The sequence below is a fragment of the Orcinus orca genome, chromosome 2 (genome assembly GCF_937001465.1).
Source record: "Orcinus orca chromosome 2, mOrcOrc1.1, whole genome shotgun sequence".
In the NCBI taxonomy this organism is placed as follows: domain Eukaryota; kingdom Metazoa; phylum Chordata; class Mammalia; order Artiodactyla; family Delphinidae; genus Orcinus; species Orcinus orca.
The window spans coordinates 90,914,233-90,939,161 of NC_064560.1; the positions used below are offsets into that span (position 1 = coordinate 90,914,233).

Genomic DNA, 24,929 nt, shown 5'->3' on the forward strand with positions numbered 1-24,929 from the left:
AAAGCCACATTACTTTGGTTCAGAGTGTGTGTATATGTGTGTGTCAGGTGGGGGAATTGGGGGAGTTGGGGAAGAGAAGGTGGAATGGTAGCCAGAGGGTAGCCCCCAAACAGTGGCTCCAAGCAACAGTCTGAAAACCACTGTTTTAAAGGACAAAGTCACATATCAGTATGAACAAAATGTAAACTACTGAGGCAGGGAAGTAAAAAATATTACAGCAATATACAATTAATTATGAAGGCACCATATTTTAGTCCTTTAATTTATTCAGTCATTATCATAGTCTGTCCCCGACAGAGGAAAAAGTACCTTTTACACAGAAACACCTTTGTCAGTGCCTTCCAAAACCAAGACCTCAACCTCTCCTCTGCTTTCTCAGTTTTCATCACACTATTTTTGAACCTAAATCAGAGTTTTTCACATTATTCCATGAAGCACTGAGCTGGTGCTTTCATCTCTTTTCTGATCTCCTAGTGTATTTATAATCTTTACATACAACTTAGTATCTGATTATTGAGACTGGGCTATCTGTTTGACTTATCCTTCCCACTTTATAGGGAAAACAGCTTGTTGAGGAAAACAACTGTCTTGTATTTCCTCTTCTATCCCTATTGCAACAAGAACAATGTGGGACACTTAGGTTTACACAAGGATAGTCACTGAGTAAAAACAACAGCATAAGATGGTTTATGTAAGCAACAAGAGAGAGACATATTAACATAAAAGATGTCTTAGATATTCTTAGAAGAAATGGGCTAAGAAAAGAAACAATATAGGCAGTAGCATGTTGAAAATTTTTCGTTTTCCAAATTGTAAAATTTCGTCTTTACAAATCTATCAAGAGATGTCTCACATGGAATCTAAATTAGAGAGTATCTAAATTAATGGTTTAAAAATACAGGACAAAACAAATTAGACTATTTTGGTTCTTGTTAGTCCATGAGACACTGTAGACTTAATCTAAGTATTAGTTCTTTATCTACAGTAGTTTGCCACTCATGCAGATAAGGTCTTTGCTTTCATAAAACTTGGTACTTCTAAAGAGCTGACCACCATATTTAAACATATCATTAGCTGGAGCTTCTCAACCAACCAAGGGCAACCAAAATAGAGAAATATGGTTAAATATATGGCACATGACTTGGCTACATTAAAATCTAACTTTGATAGTAATTAGGATGTATCGTAACAGGAAAAGGTTTTCCCTCACCCAAACATCTAAACCCAATACTTTCAATATACTTACTGAAAATCAGGTAGATTTTTCAAATCTTTAAGAAATATTAACTTTTAAACTTTGGATATATACTGTAGCAACACTGTACCTTAACTGGACCTGCACTGTGAAGTCACATTTGGTCCCAGAAATATCCCTAGAAAAGACAGAGTAAGAACTACAGTTATTTTAAAGATATACAGAGGAAAGCTGATTCAAAGACACTGTTACCCCAGAAAGTATTTCAGATTTATCAGAAATATTAACAGTTATTAGGGTAACTAACACTATAATAGTATTTTCAATACTAATATTTGCATGACAATAATACTCATCCAATACACTGTTTTTAAAAGTCACTTATTATAGACAAAACTGGATTCAAAGGTCAAGCTGCAAGTTACACTCGAAGACAACTTACATAGAACTACTGATTTGCTGCACTTGTTGTGGTGTCAATGCAAATGCAAAACAGGTTTCTCGAAAGCGCTGGCTGTTGTCTGATGCTAAAGAAGAAAAGAATTATATTTTTAATTACCTTCAAATTCATCAATATAGAACACAACAGTAAACAAAACAAAAAAACCCAACCATTCACACACCTTTAAATTAACTAGGACAGATTCTAGAGTTTAGATAACAACTCAGTTAAGACACTGAAAAATAAGATATGTGCCAATATCTAATCATATAGATGTCTGCATCTAAAAAGCACACTTGTATAAAAACATGCTGATATTAATTTTATTTAAAATAATATAAACCCATTTAAAGATACATGGCTTCTGAGCTAAGTAACAAACATATACACACACCTTGAGATCTGCACAGGTAAGATGACAGTTGGACTCGAAGGCAAATTAAGAATTTTATCATCTCCCATCTAACTATACCATGCCAAGTTTTATACAATAAATATCATATACAGTTTCTCCTATGCTTAGATGAAATGACATCAAAATGTGCCTGTGGTCACTATCTCAAAGGAGGAAAGGAGTTACAAGAAGGGAAGGAAGGGAATAGAGAGAAGGAAGGGAGGGAAGTGGAGGCGGGGGGAGAGAAAAGAGCAAGAGAACAGGCAGGGAAGCACAGGTCAGTGAAGACCAGGGATTCCTACAGGGCGCTGCCGTGAGCAACAATATTTCTATTGGCTTTTAATACACGTTATGTCTATTTTTAAAATCAGTGGTCAATATCCCTCTTGTTCACTAATATTTCCTCAGTGCTTGGCACAAAGAAGCACTGAATGACTGTTTGTTGAATGAACAAAAGACTGAAAATTAAGAAATACCAAACTTAATTATTTAAACTGTCCTTTTCCAGGATAATTTTCTAGAACAAATGGATCACTGAAAGTTATTACCAAGGGAACTCCTAGCCTGTGGGCCACTTAAACTGGTGCAGAAAAAGGAGCTGAACCCATCTCTAAAAGGGTTCAAACAAAGTATAAATGGAAGAAGTGAAAGGAAGGTTGAACTCTATCTAGATCAATGGTCTGCAAGCTCATTTGATTATTTGTACCTTTCAGCAAAATAATTTAGCATATACCATGTATATGTTATGTATGTTAAACTATTATATTGATATTGTATATGCTATAAAACACACCAAAAATAGAAGTTAAAAATGTTAAGATTTGACATAAAATTTTAGATATTTTTGTGAATTCGATTTTATGGAAAATCTCAACTTTAGAAACTTCTGTTTTACAGGTAGATATTTTTTCCTTTATCCCTATGGATTGTCTTGTGTACCCCCTGAGATGCATACCCCCAACATCGGAGATCATTATTTTGGATGATCTGCCTGCAAGCAACACTTCCTCCAAAATTACCACCAAAGACAAATGTCAAAAAGCTGTACAAATGTATCACTATGAGAAAGAAATGCAAAAGAACACTGTTGATCTACAATTTCATGTCAATATAGGAGTATCTTTTAAAGTCTACATTTGCTTTTCTGCTTTCTGTGATCTGGGAAGGTTTTTTCTTAAAAACTCTATCCCCAAGAAACAGTTACTGACCAGAAAGTTATCTTAATCATGAAATATCAACGTGGCAAAAGGCAGATAACCAAGGACCAGAATGTAGAAAAGCAAACAGTTTCCTCTGTCAGGCAATGAAAGTAACTTCTTTTGCTTCTTAGAGGATATGTCTCTATAAAGATTTTAGTCCAGTAGGCTTATCCTGATTTAGATTTCTGGCTCCATTCTAAAACAGTGCTATTGATAAAATAATTTCCCAAGTACCCAAATTAATATTATTCTCTGGGAAAAATTTCACATTCATTTTAGAATACATGAGTACAGTAAGTTTTGGACATACACACACGCAGATTTAGATAGAGAAGATATGACTAAAATAACAAGGCTGTTTCTTGAACCACACATAGAAATCAGGTTTATTACTTAATAGTAACCCCTTTTTACATCCTCTTGTGTATAAATGCTCATGGGGTTATTACTGTTTACCTGGAAAAGCATCTTTCGTACTATTTGATTTTCAGGTTTAATTTTGCTGTGAATGCCAGTGAAATTATAGTTTTGGTCTTAGATAAGACTATTTAAAAACTTTTCTAAAAGTTAATTAAGCTATCATCATCCCTTTCAGAAAAGTTCAGGCCAAACAGAATCATGGAATCTTCATACTGAAAAATGAGTCTTACAAATCATCCAAAACAATGACCTCCGATGTTGGGGGTATGCATCTCAGTGGGTACACAAGACAATCCATAGGGTTAAAGGAAAAAATATCTACCTGTAAAATAGAAGTTTCTAAAGTTGAGATCTTCCATAAAATCTAATTCACAAAAATATCTAAAATTTTATGTCAAATCTTAACTTTTTTAACTTCTATTTTTGGTGTGTTTTATAGCATATACAATATCAATATAATTGTTTAACATATATAACATATACATGGTATATGCTAAATTATTTTGCTGAAAGGTACAAATAATCAAATGAGCTTGCAGACCATTGATCTAGATAGAGTTCAACCTTCCTTTCAATTCTTCCATTTATACTTTGAATCCTTTTAGAGATGGGGGAAGAGAAGCCATCACCTTGTCAAGCAGAAGATGACTGGTGATAAACAGTGTAATTTTAAGAAAGCTTGCAGCCCAACAGAGTAGCAAAGTTTAGTGGAAAGAGATGAGATCACATACACCTGGATTCCAAACTGGTTTTACCACTTACTTGCCACGTGACCTTAGGTACTTATCCACTCTGAATCTGTTTTCTTCAATATTTAAACATAAACATACACGAACACAAAAACGCTCACAGGATTATTTTAAATTTAAATGAGGTAAGGTATTTAAAACAAGCACCAATTTCCTTTTCTGTCTCCCTTCCTCCTTATGCCCTTACACTGAATCAAAATATATAATGCTGTAACTCCCACCCACTGATGTCATATAGCATATCCAGTCATAGCCATTCTTCAAATATTTTAGACAGCATTAATGTGCCCCCTCTCTCTCCATCGACTCTTGCCACTGTACTTCAGGCAAGACTTCAGAATTACTCACCATTCTGATCTTTCTCCTCTGGACATATCCCAGTCTATCACACTTTTAAAGTGACAGCCAGAATTGAACACACTCTGTCATAGCATACTATTTCTCCAAAATATTTGCTGCCCCTCTGTATTGGCCCATCCCCACAGGAGGAATATGACCCAGTGCCACTGATGCCTTGGTCAATGAAATATGAGTAGAAGTGTACCACTGTGGAGCAGACCTTTAAGAACTATCCTTGGGTTTCAACATCTTTTTCTTTCCAGTCTGCCTTGATTCTAGAGTGGAGAGAACAGAGCAGAGCCACAACCAATCCACAGCTAATAAGTAACGTAAGTGAAAAATAAATCTTAGTTGTTTGCCATTGAAATTTATGATTGCTTGTAAGCTGACTTATTATTCAGATGTGAGATGACAAGAACAATATTTTTATCAACAACTACCATCTACTCCTGTTAATCCATACAACAATCATAAAGAAATCTACTCTTTTTTCAGATTTAGAAATTGAGGTTCAAAGTAGTTATGTAACTGTCAAGGCCTCATACTAGGTAAGTAAAATCCGAACTGGAGGTCAGATCTACACATTTCCAAAGCCCATGCTCTCCTCAAAACATAGGTCTATTAGCTCCCCTGATCTAAGTGTGCTGTACTTCTTCTTTTTTTTTTTTTTTTTTGCGCTACGCGGGCCTCTCACATTGCGGAGCACAGGCTCCGGAAGCGCAGGCTCAGCGGCCATGGCTCACGGGCCTAACTGCTCCGCGCCATGTGGGATCTTCCCGGACCGGGGCACGAACCCGCGTCCCCTGCATCGGCAGGCGGACTCTCAACCACTGCACCACCAGGGAAGCCCTGTGCTGTACTTCTATTAATGCAGCCTAGCATTATACTGAATCATAGAAAACAGGAAAAGAATTACCCACTATACTCTCATCATAACTGCTTGTCATTTTTACATATTTCTTTCCAATCAAATTACACATACAATTTAAAAGCTCGCTTTAAAAAAATTACTCTTATCACATTTTCAATTACAATCTCTATTACCATATTTTAATTATTGCATTGTATTCTATCTGTGAGGTGTATGAAAATTTTAATTGCTCCCTTGATAAACCATTTAGGTTTTTCTAATTTTTCATTATTTGAAATGACTCTGTATACAGGGCTTATACGTTTGTTTTTTGGAATGGGGGCGGGGGGGGTAGCTATTATTTTCTTCGGATCAATTCCCAGATGTGGGTTTTCTGGGTCAAAAAGTATGGAGATTTTTTTAAATGAATCTTGACATATCACAAGAGTGGTTTGCAAATGCTTGTAACACTATAAGACCATGAGCAATTTGTGCATCTACTAAATGCATCCTAGTCTGGCCTGCACAGGAGTTGCTGCTAATTTAATGGGTGGATCTGGGCAACTCCTTAGTAGTTTAATTTGTATTAAGAATTTTTTTCTTGTTTTTAACTTCCTATTTAGTTAATTGTCTAATCTTGTCCTATGCCCATTTTTACATCTGCATAAGAGTTTCATATATAAAAAATATTAACCCTTTGGAAATCTGCTGCAAATATTTCCCCCAGTCTGTTATGTTTTCTCATTTTGGCTACATTTTGGGATGATACAAAAGTTAAGTTTTATGTAGTGTAATCTGTCAACCACCTCCTTGTAAATTTGTGTTGTTCCCCTTCTTAGGTTCAATCAGTACACAATTCAATTCTCTGGCTTGTTGTTTCTATGTAATTATCAATCCATCTGGAACTTATTTTAGTATGTGATATTTGTAAAAAATCTAAATTTTTGTTTCTCCAAATTGCTTAGTTATACTAATACCATTTGTTAAATAATCCTTCTTCCCTATGGATACGTGTGCTTCCTTTACCATATATTAAATCCTTATATCCAACATGTTCCATTCCCAGGCTATTTTCTCATTGGTCTTTTTTTATCCTGGTGCTGGCACTCTTCTTTTTAATTGTTATAGTTTCACTATGTTTTAATATCTTATATCAGGTTTCTCTACATCCATTCTTCTTTTTTCAGAACTTTAACATCAACTCAAATGTTTTATCATCTAGATAAACTTCTGAATCCTTTTGCCATGATTCTCAAAGCTCAGTGGTATTTTGAGTAGAATTACAATAAACCCATGAATTATTTTGAGAGCTGACATCTTTATATATGTTTACATCTTTAATCTTCCCATCCTGGAGTACTGTATCCATTTATTCATATCCTTAAGGTTTTGTCATTTTCATCATATAAATTAGTCACACGGTTCCCATTAAGATTATTCTTATGCAAAATATCAACAATAGGAGAATGACTGACTAAATATTCATATAATGGAATATTCTGTAACCAAAAAAGGAGAAAAATCAACAACACCAGAAGCTAGTTTCTTTTTGAAGATCAATAAAATTGATAAACCTCTAGCAAGACTACTAAGGAAAAGAAGAAAAGAAAAATAAGAATAAGGAATAAGAGGTAACATCACTACAGATTCTATAGACAATAAAAGTATATAGGAGAATATCATGAACACCTTTTGGCCAAAAATTGACAACTTAGAAAAAACAAGTTTCTTGAAAAACAAAAACTACCAAATAGATAACCTGAATAGCTCTATATCTAGTTTAAAGTTTGAATTTGTAGTTAAATATCTTTCCTGAAAGAAAAGTCTAGGCCCAGATGTTTTCTCTGTGGAATTCTACCAAATATTTAAGAAACAGTACCAATTCTACATAAATTGTTTAAAAAAACTGAAGAATTCTATCAAACACTTAAGCAAAGAGTAATAAATTCTAAACAAACACTTGCTCCCAAATTAAAAAGAGAACATTTCACAACTCATTTTATGAGAGTTATTACTCCAGTACCAAAACAAGACAAAGACATTAAAAGAAAATTACCAACTATTACCTCTCATGAACATAAATACAAACATTCTTAACAGAACTTTCACAAATCAAATCCAACCATATAAAAAAAAGGATAATACATTATATATAACCAAGAGAGATTTATCCCAAGAATGCAGGGTTGTTTCAACATTCAAGTCACTAGATTAACAAACTAAAAAAGAAACATGTTGTCATTTCAATAGATGCAGAAAAAGCATGTGACAAAAATTTAACATCCATTCCTGATTTTTAAAAAAACTCTCAGCAAACCAGGAATAGAAGTGAACTTCCTCAACCCAAAAAAGGATTTCTATGAAAAATTTACAGCCAACGTTACATTTAGGGACTTCCCTGGTGGTCCAGTGGTTAAGAATCTGCCTTCCAATGCGGGAGACGTGGGTTCAACCCCTGGTCAGAGAACTAGGATCCCACATGCTGCAGGGCAGCTAAGCCTGTGTTCCACAACCACTGAGCCTGCGTGCTCTGGAACCACAACTAGAGAAGCTTGCTTGCCGCAATGAAGGGTCCTGCATGCTGCAACAAAGATCCCACATGCCGAAATAAATAAATAAATAAAAACCAAAAAAAATTACAATTAAAGATGAGAGACTAAAGAATTAGAAACAAGACAGTGACATCCACTCATAATTTCTATTCAGCAATGTACTGGAGATTCTTGCCAGTGCAATAAGGCAAGAAAAAGAAAGAAAAAACATCAGGATTGAAAAATAACTAAAACCATCTATTCACAGACAACATGATGATCTATGTAGAAAATCTGACAGACTCTACCAAAAGGTATTAGAATAAGTGAGTTTAATAAGGTAACAATGATATACAAAAATCTGTGCTATTTCTATAAATTAGTAGTAAACAATAAGAAATTGAAATTTTAAAAACACATTTATAGTAGCGTCCCCTCAAAATGAAATACTTAGGCATAAAACTGACAGAAGAGGAGCTAGACCTGTGCGTTGAAAAATGCCAAATATTGCTCAGAGAAATTAAGGACCCAAATAAATGAAGAGAGAGACAGTGTTCATGGCTCAGATGACTCAATGTGGTTAAGATATCAGTTGTTTCCAAACTGATCTACAGATTCAATGTAATCCAATAAAAATCCTAGCTAGTTTGTTTTTTTTTTTTTAAGAAATTGATAAGGTGCTTCTAAACTTCATGTGGAAATGCAAAGGACCTAGAAGAGTTAAAACAACTTTGAAAAAGAAGAACAAAGCTAGAGGGCCAATACCACTTGGTTCTGAAACTTATTATAAAGCTACAGTAATTAAGACAGTGTGATGTTGGTGTCTAGATTAAAAAAATAGATCTATGGAGCAGAATAGAGAATCCTGAAATATATCCACATATATATGAACGACTGATTTTTGACAAAGGTTCAAAGGCAATTTAGTTGAAAAAGAACAGTCTTTTCAATGAATGGTGCCAAAACAACTGGATACTCATATGCAGTGGGGGGAAAAGTGCTTTGAGTTATATAGTACACCATATGCAAAAATTAACACAAAGGAGATCATAGGTGACATCAGAGAAAATGGTAGAATAGAAAGCTCCAGGAGTTAGTTCCTCCTCCCAAACAACCATTAAGCTGGGGAAAAAAAAATCAGAATCAATGATTTCAGAACTCTGAACCTGATCAGACACACAGCAACCAGGGGAATGCTTGATGAAGAAAGAGACTGCTGAATCTGTTGAGAGAGCTGTGTGAGTGATCTAGCAATTATCCCCTATTCCTCAGCCCCACTGTAGCTGTAGGGACTGTAGCCTGTCATCTATCACAAGATTTAAAGAGATGTACACACTTTTGGGGGGGCAGGGTGAGGGGTGATTGGATGTTTGGAGAAATCTCCATCAGATCACAGGCCGACTGAAGAGACAATGGAAGAGAAACTTCACAGACCACACACAAAGAATACAGACTTTGCAAAAGTAGTAAAGGAAAGTCACTATAGTCCCCTTGCAGATCTAGCTCCAGCTTCTCACTGAGGGTCACTAAGTTGCTGAAGACCTCTTTGGACTCCTCATCCACCTCAAATCCACAAAAATTGTGAACAAACTGTGGGCAAAGGTTCTTCCAAACCCCATTCATGGTGATGGCTGTAACCTCATGGCAAGCAAAGTCAGTGTTTTTTATGGCCTTGTAGATGTTATAGTCCTTCCAAAATTGTCGCAAGGTTGTTCCTGATTCGTCACTCACCTTTACTGCCTGACGAAAAGTGTGATGTAAATAATATTTCTTGAAAGTCGCTATAACTCCCTGGTCCATAGGTTGGATGAGCGACGTAGTATTCGGTGGCAGATGCACTACTCTGACGTTGGGATGAAAGTCATCTATGAATGGTGGGTGGCCCGGAGCACTGTCAAGCAGCAAAAGAATGTTGGAATGGGATGTCCTTCTGCAAGCAATATTTCTCTACCTCTGGGATAAAGTGGTGGAAAAACCAGTCCTGGAAAATGGCCTGTGTAACCCAGGCTTTGGGGTTACTCTTCCACAACAGGAAGAGAGCCCTTGGCTATGTCTTTAAGGGCTCTTGTGTTCTCTCAATGATAAGCTAAGAGAGGTTTCAGCTTCATATCACTGGAAGCATTGCCACCAAACAACAGTTAGCCTATCCTTTGCTGCTTTATAGCCTGGCATCAACTTTTCCTCCTTACTGATGTAACTTTGGTCTGGCAGCCTCTTCCAGTATAGTCCTGTCTCATCCACATTAAGAACCTGCTCAGGTAAATACTCGCCTTCATCAATAATTTCTCGAAGCGTTTCAGGAAATTCCCGGACAGCTACTGTATCTGCACTTGCTGCCTTGACACTTACTTTTACATTGTGAAGGTTGGCTCTAGCCTCGAACTGATGAAACCAGCCAAGGCTGGCATTAAAAGATGCGCAATCTGGGCTTCCCTGGTGGCGCAGTGGTTGAGAGTCTGCCTGCCGATGCAGGGAACACGGGTTTGTGACCCGGTCCGGGAAGATCCCACATGCCGCGGAGCGGCTGGGCCCGTGAGCCATGGCTGCTGAGCCTGCGTGTCCGGAGCCTATGTTCCGCAACGGGAGAGGCCACAACAGTGAGAGGCCCGCGTACCGCAAAAAAAAAAAAAAAAAAAAAAAGATGCGCAATCTGATTCTTCATCGTGTTTCTTCAAGTCTTCATAAAGGCTTTTAGCTTTCTCTTGAATCAGCATTAAACTGAGTGGGACTTGATGCTGATACTGCATCCATACACTGAGAAGTTTCTCCATCTCCTCTATCACTTTTCCATGCTTCTTTGATATTACTGATATTGTCCACTTCATCGGCACAGCAGACTTTACACGTTCCATGATCTTGTCCTTGCTCTTTAGAATCATGCCAATGGTTGAACGATTCATGTTATAAGAATGAGCGATATCTACCATCTTTTCGCCTTGCTCCACTCTCTCAATTATTTTCACTTCTGTATCCATCGTTACCACTTGGCACTTCTTAGCAGTACCAGCTACACCACTGCTACTTTTACGCTTGCTTCCAGACATCCTGGGCTTGAAATAAAGATACTGTACTACGGTACTCTATACAGTACTGTACAGCCGGGGTCCCCAACCCCCAGACCAGTACTAGTCTGTGGCCTGTTAGGAACTGGGCTGCACAGCAGGAAGTGAGAGGCAGGAGAGCGAGCAAAGCTTCATCTGTATTTACAGCCACTTCCCATCGCTCACATTACCGCCTGAGCTCTGCCTCCTATCAGCATTATGGTGAGTTGTACAATTATTTCATTGTATATTACAATGTAATAATAACAGAAATAAAGTGCACAATACTTGAATCATCCCGAAACCACCACACCCCCAACCTTGGTCCATGGAAAAATTGTTTTCCACGAAACCAGTCCCTGGTGCCTAAAAAGTCGGGGACCACTGCTGTATAGTAAAGTACACAAAAGCACAACCACTTGTAGAGAACGCACGCACGTGACAACGTACACCAGACACGTGATCTTACATGACTGGACATGAAAATGCGCACTTGCATCTCTGAATGTTCTCAACTTGAAGGTTCGTATGTAGGGGAATTACTGTACACAAAACCAGAACCACTTCAAACTGACGAGATGGCTACAATTAAAAACAAAACAAAATCACAAGAGTTGGTGAGGATACAGAGAAACTGGAACCCCCCCATACACTGATGATAGGAATAATAAAATGGTACAGATGCTGTGGAAAACAATTTGGCAGTTCCCCCAAGAGTAAAACACAGAATTATCATTAAGACTCAGCAATTCCACTCCTAGGTATATACTAATGCAAAGAAATGAAAGCAGGGACTCTAAACAGATATCTGAATGCCAATGTCCATAACAGCTTTATTCACAATAGCCAAAAGGTAAAAGAAACTCAAGTGTCCATCAAGAGGTGAATAGATAAACAAATATCTATTCCAGGGATGGATTGGGAGTAAAGATTTCTTTAGGTACAGTCCCAAAGCACGATCTTTTTTTCAATTGATGAATTGGACTTCATCAAAATTAACAACTTATGCTCTTGGGAAGACACTGTTAAAAAAAAAAAAAAGAAAAGAGAAGCCACAGACTGGGAGAAAATATTTACAATTCACATATCCATTAAAGGACTTGTAGCCAGAATCTATAAAGAACTCTTACAAGTCACTAACAAGAAAGCAAACAACATAACAAAATTTGAATGTGCAGAAGATCTGAACAGACACCTCACCAAAGAACATAAATATATGGATGACAAAAAAGCACATTAAAAGATGTTCAACATCCTTAGTCTGTGGGAAATGCAAATTAAAACTACAATGAGATACACACCTATTAGCATGTCTAAAATCCTTAAAATGACAACACCAAGTGTTGACAAGGATGGAGAGCAACTGAAAAGTTCATATGCTACAGAAGAGAATGTAAAATGGCCTAATGGTTTAAAAAACAGTTTGGCAGCTGCTTACAAAGTTAAACCTGTATCTATCATCTGATCCACTTGCTCCATTCCTAAGTAATCTACCCAAGAAAAATATAAGCATATAATTATACAAAGATTTGAGCCTAAATTTTCATAGCAGATTTGTTCTCAACAGCCAAAAACTGGAAACTCAAATGTCTATCAGTGGGTGAATGAATAAATAGTGTTATATCCATATAATAAATACCATTCAGCAATAAAAAGCAACAAACTACCGATACAACAACATGGGTAAACCTTAGAATATAATCTAAGAGAAGTCAGCCTCGTTCCCCTCCCCCTCCCCCCCCAAAAGATTATATATTCCATGATACCATTATATAAAATTTTAGAAAATGCAAACTGATCTATAGTGACAGAAAACACATCATATCTAGGGGCTGGTTGGGAATGGAAGGGGCAGCTGGGAGGAATTACTAATGGGATGAGGAAACTTTGGGGAGTGATGGATATGTTCATTATTTTTATAATGATGGTGATTTCACATAGTCAAAATGTATTAAATTGTACATTTCAAGTATGTGAAGTTTATGGTATGTCAAGGATATTTTGATAAAGTTGTTTAAGAAAGTAGTAACTAAAGCAAAATGGTGCACACACGCACCCACACACAAAAAAACCGGCAGATGGTGAGGGGGAATGAACAACAGAACAGAACCCTTGTACCACATTTAAGGCTCAAGTCAAAGAAGAAACAGCCAGAAATTCAGAAAGAAAAACAGGAGGAAATGGCGTCCTTGACATCAAGGGAAGAGAGCATTTCAAAGCGGCAGTGGTACACGCTCAGAAGTCAGGATAAGAATTGAGAACTAGACTTAATAACTGGCAAGCCACAGATGATCTTGGCTGGACCTGTTTCAGTGCAATGTGGAGCAAACGTCAGATTGCAACAGATTCAGGTATGAATGGTTATTGATTTTAATACTTAAATATGAGAACTTTGTTTTCATAGCTGCAATAGGAAGTTAATATCTCAGATTTGTGAATTAATTACTATTCTGTTTTGAATCACTACAGCCAATCTTGAAGGTCTCCAAAGTTCTATAATGTAATTTGAAATTTTGCTAAGACAGGACTTTGAATATTAGCTGTTTTGAGGATGTAGGATGAGTGTGGCCTTGTATACTTGTCAGTAGCTCTTGTTGAGGGTAAAAACAGTCATTCAGATTTCCACCTTTTCCATACTCCAATTCAGAGAAAGGATGAAATGTTCTAGTGGAGTTTGTAATTAAGGATACCTATAAAGGTGTCGTGGAGGATATCTCTTGTGAATATTAAGGGCTCACTGTACTTACAGGAGAAGATTTTCAACAACCTGCCCCCCCCCGTAAGTATTAATTACCAATGTTTCATCTGTAAGAAAGAAAACCATTGCTTATAATAACCAGAATATAATTATCAATCAAAACATAAAATGTGCAGAGAAAAAGTTATGGCTTTAGAAATTTCTTTTTTTTAAAAAAAACATTGTTCCATAGAGAGATGAACTAGACTAAAAAGAGAAAGAGGAATCATGTTGCAATTTACATAAACTAAACATATTGGAAGGCAAAACCTAGATACATAACATAAACAAAGTTATTGAGATTCTGATGACAGAAACACTAAGCTAATCTAAGTGGTTGTACTTTCAACTGCTCTAAAAATATTTATTATTCCACCTCACCAGCAGAAAGAAAAGCTAAAAATAGTCATCTTTCTGTTATAGAATATTTCTTGCTGTCTTGGGGAAAGTGAAACTAAAGTACCTATCTACAAATGTCAGTCTTAAAATCTTTATTGAACATTTTGGTTTATTCAAAAAAACAAACAAAAACCTGGACAATAAGGTAATTTTTAAAAATATACCTGAAATTACCTAATTTCATCATTAGACTGCTCTACCACTGAAAAAGAAGGTTGCAGAGTATTTGTTTCCCCAATAAAAGGCATATACCGAATCATCAACGAACTTATACTGCTTTTGACTATCTATCTTTAATATGGTAAGTATTTTAAGCAAACAAAATATAATGACCTGAGAACACAGTCATAAAATATTAAGGTAAAAAAGGCAAGATATAAACTTGAAATGCACAGCCTAAGTAAATTTATTTATATATGTGTATATAGATGTATACACGCAATGAAAGATCAAAAGCAGCAGCAAAAACCCGTTTCTTTGTAACTTAAAAGTTTTTTCACATTGAGTATGCATTGCTTTTATAATAATTTGTTTTACATATCTTATATAGAAACCAATATAATATCACACATACACGTTAAACACACAGCTATGATGTTCTACTGCTAGATTTTAAGAATTCTCATGGTGGCAAATATTCCACAACATTTGCCTGGCTAAAGGCAAAAGTTCTTTGGGGGTACAACAAAAGCCACACATGAATTTTTCCATGAAGCAGGAAAGAACACTGTAACATGCAATTCTGTTGGACTCTAGCTCTATAAAACCCTCTGATATCATTTTATCACACCCTAATTGTAGGTTCCTAATAAATTCATTTTCAGTAAGCTTACTATGCTTTTCATCATCTTTCTCCTCTGGAATTTAACTCTATCTGTCCTATTTATTTTGTCTTTATAATTTCTCAGATAGTTTACTGAGTTAGTCAGCTGGTCTCCTGAAGAACTTAAATCGTTATGAGCCTATACAGACTCCTAAGTAACTTTAGAGCTAACAGTATGGTAAATATTATATCTGGCCTATCTATTCTTTCACAGCTGGCAGGCTATCAAGCTATTTTAAGTCCAGTGGGGTTAAGAAACAAGACTGCGTCAAACCAAGTCAGCCAGCTATGAACAAAGTCTGATGATCAATGTTTAAAAGCAAAAATAGAAAATGGAACAAGACTATAATTGGAAAGTTAGTTTTCTTTCTTTTGTAAAAATTTTTCATTTTCTTCTTTTTCTGATGTTGGCAATACAACCAAACCAAGTTAGAAAAACCCTAAAATTCTGCCACTTATAGCAGCTAAAAAACACTTTGGTATCCATTTTTCCAGGTATTTTCCCATATACACACACTGTGCATATGTACATCCATCAGTGTAATATACACAATGTTTCCCACAAAAATTGTTCTGAATACTTTTCTCACTTCAAAATGTGTAGTAAAAATCTTTCCATGTCAATAACCTGTCATCATTTTAAGTGGCTACATGGTATTCTATTATATAAATATGCCATAATTTAACCAATCACCTATTGTTGGATATTTAGGTTGTTTTCAATATTTTCCTTTTATAAACTATGCCTTGATGAATCCTTTCCTCTCCCCCTGGGGGTGTGTGTTTGTATTTGTGTGATCTTTATTTCCTTAGGACATACTCTTAGAAAAGGAATGCGTGGGTCAAAAGATATACACATTTTTAAAGCTTTTGTACAAGTTGCCAAACTGCTTCCAGAAATGCTGTTCATTTGCATAAGTAAGTGGTATATGAGAGTTCCTTGCCAACACTGGGCACTAGATGAAAAACATCTTATTGTCTTAAATTTGCATTTCTTTGGCTACTCTATAAGTTAACTACTTTTCATACCCTTATTGGCTTTATGTTGTAAGGCACTCTAATCGTACCAGTCACATTTTAATTTTTTCTTTTGATGTTTCAAAACTGAGCAATGGGCAATGGGGCTTCCCTGGTGGCGCAGTGGTTGAGAGTCCACCTGCCGATGCAGGGGACACAGGTTCGTGCCCCAGTCCAGGAAGATCCCACATGCCGCAGAGCAGCTAAGCCCGTGAGCCATGGCCACTGAGCCTGCGCGTCCGGGGCCTGTGCTCCGCAACGGGAGAGGCCACAACAGTGAGGCCCACGTACCGCAAAAAAAAAAACAAAACACACACACACACACAAAAAAACTGAGCAATGACTTGCTTTTAGTGACATAATGGTCACTGATGACCTAGATAACAGAAGTTTCTTTGTCATGGGTTAAGTGAAAACCTACTTGGAAAGGATTCATGAGAGAAAAGGGAGGAAAGAAATCAGAGACAGTGAATTGAAACACTCCTGGCAAGGAATTTTGTGGTGAAGGAAAAGAAAATGGGGGTATAGCTGGAGGGAAATTAGGAGAAAAGTAGTTTGTTTTTTAAGATGGGAAAGTTAGCACAAAATTATATATTAATGGAATGATCTAGTACACAGGCAAAAAATTGATGACGTACAAGAGAGAAGGAAGAATAAGCAATGTCCTTGAATAAGCAAGTGAATGGGATCTAACACACAAGTGTAAGGAATGGCCTTAGTCCAGAGACCAAAGAATTCATTCAGAGTCACGGAAAAAACATATATAGCATATGGTCAGAGACGTAGGTAGGTGTGGATAAAGTACTTATGGGATGGGAACTTTTAGAAGTTAACTTTTGGGGACTTCCCTGGTGGCACAGTGGTTAAGAATCCACCTGCCAATGCAGGGGACATGGGTTCGATCCCTGCTGCAGGAAGATCCTGATCCCTGCTGCGGGAAGATCCCACATGCCGTGGAGAAACTAGGCCTGTGCGCCACAACTATGGAGCCTGCGCTCTAGAATCCGAGAGCCACAACTACTGAGCCCACATGCTGCAACTACTGAAGCCCGCGTGCCCATGGGCCCACGCGGGCCCATGCTCCACGACAAGAGAAGCCACCGTAGTGAGAAGCCCGCGCACGGCAACGAAGAGTAGCCCCCGCTCACAACTAGAGAAAGGCCACACACAGCAACGAAGACCCAACACAGCCAAAAATAAAATTAAATTAAAAAAAAAAAGAAGTTAACTTTTAACTGGTTCCATTTTCCTGGTGAAAAAGAAATAACAAGCACAGTCATCAACAAAGAGAGTGGAAAAATAGCTGTGTGTGAGTAAAAGTGTGTTGTGACAGAGTAAGATGAAATAGTCATTCAGTGAAGTGGAAAGAGTGTATGAACTAGGGTAAGTAACACTGTCTGACGGCTGGGTAAGATTAAACACTCCTGTGCACACACCAATTATTCTAACAGCCTTTCATATATTAAAGATTTGTAATATGGTCATATATTATAAATATTTTCCCTTGGTTTATTTATTTTGCCATATAATGTAATAAAAAAAATGAGTCCTCACAATTCATGTTTTTCCTGAAGAAAAATTCCTCCCTAACTCCAGTATTATTTAAATATTTTTATGCAGTGTAATACATTATTTATGCATCTATTTAAATGCAACCTGTATTTCCCTCTGACATCACTATAGTTTCATTTTTAAGCATTTAAATCTTTAAACCATATTTTGATATTATTCTGACAAGTTGCAAGGCAGGAATTTAACTTTTTAATGGTTAATTAGGTACTCCTGAACAATTTAATGTCTAATTCATGCCACTAATTAGAAATTTCACTTTTGTTATTTTAAAATTATATTTCTACTTCATTAACTGCTTATTCAGGCATCAGTTCCACAGTTTCAATTATTATACATTTGTCATACATATAGACAGTATATTTTACATGTGGTATGTCATACATCTATTTTTCAGAATTCCTCTGTCTATTCTTATTTTTTCTTCTAAATTATACTGGCTATTTTAGTCATGCTACCTACCACATCCAACTTTCCCTCCTAGTTGAACCTTCCCAGCCCACACCTTCTACCAGGAAAGTAGCTATAGGCTGTTTTCTATACTGGACAGCCACTGATAGCAACAGGGAGCATAATTTTCCCAGGGGTGGCCTATCCACTGGGTAACCCATAAAATGACTATACCTGAAGGGATCCATCCATTAGCAACATATTTACTAAAATCAATTCAAACTAGCTTCTTCCAGGATTTGGAGTATGGAACATAAAGGGTCTCCAAGAGCTCTCTGTAGTCAGAGGCAAACAAACTAAATGCTTAGAAAGATATAGAGGTGCCATAGAGGGAGAGAATATACATAACCAGACAAAGAAAGTACATAATCATAACTTTCTAATTCTTATACAACCTTACAATAAACCTTTCTTAGGTGGCCTGAGGTATTACCCTTTCTTGCAATCTAAAAAACCTACAACACAAAGGAACTTTGGAAGTCATTTGATAAAGCTCTCTTTCTCTTCCCTTTACCTCCCTGTTAAATTGGATTTCTAATTACAACTACGCTAAATTTATTGAAAACAGACATCTTTCAAAGGACTGTGTCTTTCTAAATATTCAAGTCTTTGGGGAATCAAACATTTTTTCTTCTAATAAATCCTGTAAATTTGAAGAGTATTCCTTTGTATTTTTTTTGTTGCTGTTGCATGAGATTTTTCTTCAATTTTCTAACTAGTTCTTAGCAAACATAACAATATTTCTCATTATGTGGGCCGTGAGAATATACCATGAGATCTTCTAAAGGGAAAAGGCTTCCATGTTCAAAGAATTTTGGGAAGTTGTTGCATAAAACATATCCCACTTAGAGATTCATAGAGTACATTATTATATTCAAAACCCTGAGAAATTCTGCAATAACAAAGCTTTTTTAAATTTAAGTTTCCAAAATTAATAGGACATGGTCAAAGAATACCTACTGACATCCCATGGAAGCAGTATCCAAGGATCACATTTTGTAAAACAGTGGTATACAAGCTAGTAGACATTTCTTGTATTCAGCAGCTTCTATTCCCGCAACAGACGTTTTTATTTGTGACTTTACTTCCAGTCTCAGAATGGAGCATATGACCAAAGTCTAGGCTGAAAAGGGCACCCCATTCCCCTGAAGGGTTGACTGGTCAAGGGCGGCACATGGCATTTAAAGTAGTTCAATCATAGTGAACCTCAGGATCTTTTCCTGGGGATACTGGGACAAAGACTTTTTCTCTTTTGGGCTAGATCTGAATCTGGAAGTATTCCAGGAACTGCTGGGAACTACATACTGACTAAAAAAAATAAGACCAACAGAAAGAAAGCAGAGTCACAAAATAACATGAAACAGATTTGTTACACAAACATTCATTCAACAAATATTTATTGAGCACCTAACATGTATAAGACATTATTCTAGGTGCTTGGGATAATCAACGAAGAAGAAACCAAAACCTCTGCCCTTATGGGACTTACATTCTGACAGGAAAAGAAAGATAATAAATGATATCATAATAAAGTATGTCAGAAAGTGATAAACATTACAGAAAAAATAGCACAGGGTAATAGGGATTAGAAAGAATGAGGTGGAATTTTAAATAGGGTAGTCTGGGTAAGTCTTATTAAAAAAAATTAGTATTTTTGGCTTGAAGGAGGTGAAGGAGATAGCCATGTGAGTATACTGGGAAGAGCATTCCAGGTAAAGAAAACACCCATGCCAAGGCCCCAAGGTAAGAGCATACAGTGTATCTGAGGAACAGCAAGAAAGCCACTGTGGTTAGAGCCAAGTTAAAGAGAATACTAGTAAATAATAATACTGGACAGGTAATGAAGAGAGGGCTAGATCATAGGATTTTGGATTTTACTCTGAGTCACATAAGAAGCCAACAGAGAGTTTTAAACAAAGAAGTAACGTGATTAAAAGAGTCACTTAATGGAATCACTCTGGCTACTAAACTGAAAATATTGTAAAGGAGGGAAATGTAGCAGCAGAAATCCATGTAATAATCCAGGTAAGAGATGATGGTGGCTCAGATCAGCGTAGTGGCAGTGAAGGTTATGAGAAGCGGTCAGATTCGGGATATATTTTAAAGATAGAGTCAAAAGAATTTCTTAACTAATTGACTGGGGCATAATAAAAGAGCAGAATCCAGGATGACTCTAAAGATTTTAGCCTGAGCAACTAGGCAGATGGAAGATGCCCTTAACCAAGACGACAACTAGGGGTAGAATTTGTTTTAAAAGAAAGAACAAAAATTCATTACTGGACATATTAAGTTTGGGATAGACATCTGAATAGTGATTTTATATGGGCAGTTGGATGAGACTCTGGAACTCAGAGAGGACTTGGCTAAGATATAAATGTTATCTTGTCAAATAAATGTTATTTTGTCATATAAATGTTATAAATGTCATTAATGTTTAGTTACTATTTAAAGCCTTGAGACTAGATAAAATCACCAAAGAAATAAGGATAGCAAAGAGGTCTGGGAGAAGAAGAGAAACAAGAAAAGAAGTGTAGAAGACACATAGATGGCCAAGGGGCACAAGAAAAGATGTTCAAAATCACTAATTACTAGAGAAATGCAAATCAAAACTACAATGAGGTATCATCTCACACCGGTTAGCATAGCCATCATCAAAACATCTACAAAGAATAAATGCTGGAGAGGATGTGGAGAAAAGGGAACCCTCCTACAGTGTTGGTGGGAATGTAAACTGGTACAGCCACTATGGAGAACAGCATGGAGGTTCCTTAAAAAACTAAAAATAGAGCTACCATATGATCCAGCAATCCCACTCCTGGGCATATATCCGGAGAAAACCATACTTTGAAAAGATACATACACCCCAATGTTCACTGCAGCATTATTTACAGTAGCCAAGACATGGAAGCAACCTAAATGTCCATTGACAGATGAATAGATAAAGAAGATGTGGTACATATATACCAAGCCATAAAAAAGAATGAAATAATGCCATTTGTAACAACATGGATGGACCTAGAGGTTATCATACTAAGTGAAGTAAGTCAGACAGAGAAAGACAAATATGATATCGCTTATATGTGGAATCTAAAAAAAATGGTACAAATGAACCTATTTACAAAACCAACAGAGTCACAGATATAGAAAACAAACTAATGGTTACCAAGAGGAAAGGGGTGGGGGATAAACTGGGAGATTGGGACTGACATATACACACTACTATCTACAAAAGATAACTAATAAGAACCTACTGTACAGCACAGGGAACTCTATTCAGTGCTCTGTAATGACCTATATGGGAATGGAGTCTAAAAGAGAGTGAATATATGTGTATGTACAGCTGATTCACTTTGCTGTACAGCAGAAACTAACACAACATTGTAAATCAACTATACTAAAATTTAAAAAATTATTTAGAAAAGAAATGTAAGAAGAAATGACCAGCAAGATGTAAGGAAAACCAAGAGAGAGAGAGTTGTGTCCTGGAATACTTTGTCCAGTGACAAAGCGCTGCAAGTAGGAGAACCTGATTAACTGTGTCAAATGCTGCTAACAGATCAAGTGAGCTGGGGACTGAGAAGGGACCATGGGCTTTGGCATCAAAGATCTTCCTGACAAAGGAAGTTTCAGTGAAGTGACTGGAACAAAAGCATGACTGGAGTGAACTTACAGGAGAATGGAAAGTGAGGAACCGGAGACAGAGACTACAGAAGACTTGTTCGTGGAATTTTGCCACAATAAGGAGCAAAGCAATGGGGGTAGAGGTTCACAGGGGAAGAGTAGAGGGATAAGAAAAGGATCAAGTGATGTCATTGAGCTGAGCATCAAGCCTCTTATTCTTTGGTTATATAAACTAATGGATTAGTTTTTACATTTATGCCCAGTTTTAGGTGGATTTTTCTATCATTTGTAGTAAAAAGAATACTGATTTTTTCCCCCACAATAAACTTTAATTAGCTCTCACGCTGAACTCAATTAGTTCTAATAGCTCCTCACAGTTGATTTTCTAGTAGTTTTCTTGTAGAAGAGTTTCTTGTATTTATATTAAAAAAGAGTTCTTGTATAAAAGTAGCTAGAAGTTTCTAGCTACACTACTACTCTTCACTAGAAAGGGAAATTACTTTAAATAATGTTTCAGTAACCACCTGGTAGTACAGACTGAAACACATGACTGTGCACTTAGTTTTTTCTTAAATATGTATTTTCTCCAGTAAGTATAAGCATTAAATGTTTATCATGGACTTTTTTTCTTGTTTATAAATGTTGGTCACTTTGTCATCATACATTACTATTAGCTGTATAACTGCATTTAGATATAGTTTAACAGCCATTTTCAAATTCATTCTACACTATCCTTTCTTAAGTAGAAGGGTAAAATATTAAAATTTAAGTAGCAACCTAAATTCATGAACCCAGAAAAGGCTCCAAGGACTATAATTATCTAGTGTAAATATTAGGCATTTAATAACATTTACCCATAACTAATTTTATGTTTACAACAGACAAACTAGAAATGCCAGGCATTTGGGTAAATACTGATTTATACTCTTGAAATATACTGCTTAAGAGAACTCAGTCTTACAAACTATTATGTTTACTTTCCCGCAGGAAGAAATGGAATTTCCTTCTGATAAGGATTAAGAGGACTCATGAGGTGAAGGTTGCGGCAAGTGAGCCCATACCCAAGCATATTTGCTGTGAACAGTGATCAAAGGGAAACCAGCTGTAAGTCAATGGATAATTCCTGACAAATACTTAAATTACAAATAAGCAAACATGTACAAATAGCTACTACTATCCTGGACTCTCATCCCTAAGCAGAGAACCTATAGGTTCAAAAGTAGAAATATCATGAGTATCAAGGTTAATTTAATGGAGTTGACCCAGAAGAATCCTCAAGCAAGATGTATGTACCTCTCCTAACAAGAGCACCTCACCATGCTCATTATGACTCTAGTTTTTTAAAGATCCATTAATAATTTTTCACACAACGACCCTAAAGATAAGCCAACTTCCTCTGTGTTCAACCAATGAAACAGCAATCTGACCCAATGCTGGAGAAAAGCTTACTGTGCTGTATATCTATTTAAATATGTTACACTATTATAACTGACAGACAATTTCAGGAATTCTCAGTAGTCAAGCTAATAAACTGACTTTCAGAACCAACTCCCTTCACTGTACAGATCAGATTGTTTTCTTATTTCACAGACAACATTAGAAAGAAAATGGAGGGGTTTTGTGGAGATTAAGAGGTACATCTGCAGGCCTGGAAAAAATGCCACAGTAAGGAGCTAAAGACACTAGACACCTAAGAATAAGGCAGGAGGAGGTGGGAGAAGCATGAAGAAAGACAAATGGGAAGATGCCAAAGACAACTTTCCACTGAAATTTGGCCTGGGCCAGTTTTGCACACGAGTAAGAGAATAGTTTCTTCCTGTTCCTCAAGTTCACCTTCTTGTACCACAAAACCCTCCATTCAGAAAATCTAGAAGGCCTAGAAGCAAAGGTTATTTTCCTCATGGGCACAGAAACAGGTGTTTAACAATCATTTTTAGCCTTGATGGGAAAGGGGAGTGCAAATACTTTAATATCTCTAATGTACACATTCTCATTTCTTTCTCCTATTCTTTTGAACTCTGGGTGCAAATGAATGCACTCTGTCTCTTACACACAGATATTCTTGTATGCAAATGTATGTATATTCAAACTAGAGTATTTAAAAAAAATCAAACGGAAAAATAAGTATCACCTTTAATTGAATCAGTATCTAAACTGTAGTTTGCCATATAGCAGAAAAAGTATGCTTTGCAATGACCTTCAGTTGAAGAACTGAATTAGACTGATAATTATCATTTTTTAAAGGGCAAAATGTTTAACTGTGTGAGGTGGTTTCTTAGGTATCTAATTTTATATATTAATAGAAAATCTAATATATGTAGGACAATAAGAGATACAACAAACTACTATCATTAAGAACTATAATTTCATTTTGTAAAAGTTAAAACACATTTCAGAAGTTACTTTAAAAGCATGATGGGGGTAAAAGTAGAGGTGAAATGCTAGATTGGGGAGCAAAGAAGAAGTAAGCTGCAGACAGAAAGACTGATATAGATTACTCATTAGGTAGTAAAAGCTCCAGCATTTTAATTCTCGTCACACTAAGTTAAATGTCATTCTCCAGTCTTCTGATTTAGCAAATCCAGATCTTACGGTGGGAAGGTGAGAATTAACATGAAAAAAATCATCACATATATGAATACAATTTTGGCTTTAAACTGACTCAAAAGCACACCAAAATCTACACAAGCATAAGCAAGTTATACACAAACACATAAATACACACATATGACCTTATTTACTTTATCTAAAAGTAACCATGGGGGACTTCGCTTGTGGCACCGTGGTTAAGAATCCACTTGCTAATGCAGGAGACACAGGTTTGATCCCTGGTCCGGGAAGATCCCACATGCTGTGGAGCAACTAAGCTCGTGTGCCACAACTACTGAGCCTGCGCTCTAGAGCCCACGAGCCACAACTACTGAGCCCACATGCCACAACTACTGAAGCCCACATGCCTAGAGCCTGTGCTCCACAACAAGAGAAGCCACCGCAACAAGAAGCCCGTGCACCCGTGCACCGCAGAGTAGCCCCTGCTTGTCACAACTAGAGAAAGCCCACGCGCAGCAACAAAGACCCAACACAGCCAAAAATAAAAATCATTTAAAAATTTTTTTAAAAATTAAAATAAAAATAAATAAATAAAAGTAACCA

At 36.5% G+C, this 24,929-nt stretch overlaps 1 protein-coding gene across 2 annotated transcripts in view; it reads right to left on the reverse strand.

Moving 5' to 3' along the window:
- Positions 1-24,929, reverse strand: part of PIAS1 (protein inhibitor of activated STAT 1) — a 121,803-nt gene that overhangs the window by 46,273 nt on the left and 50,601 nt on the right. For both annotated transcript variants that reach the window (XM_012535410.3, XM_033439940.2), the window contains exons 3-4: positions 1,638-1,722; positions 1,326-1,373 (exon numbers count right to left, since the gene is read on the reverse strand). In XM_012535410.3, coding sequence (XP_012390864.2) covers positions 1,326-1,373; positions 1,638-1,722 — 133 coding nt within the window. The remainder of the gene's footprint in view (positions 1-1,325; positions 1,374-1,637; positions 1,723-24,929) is intronic.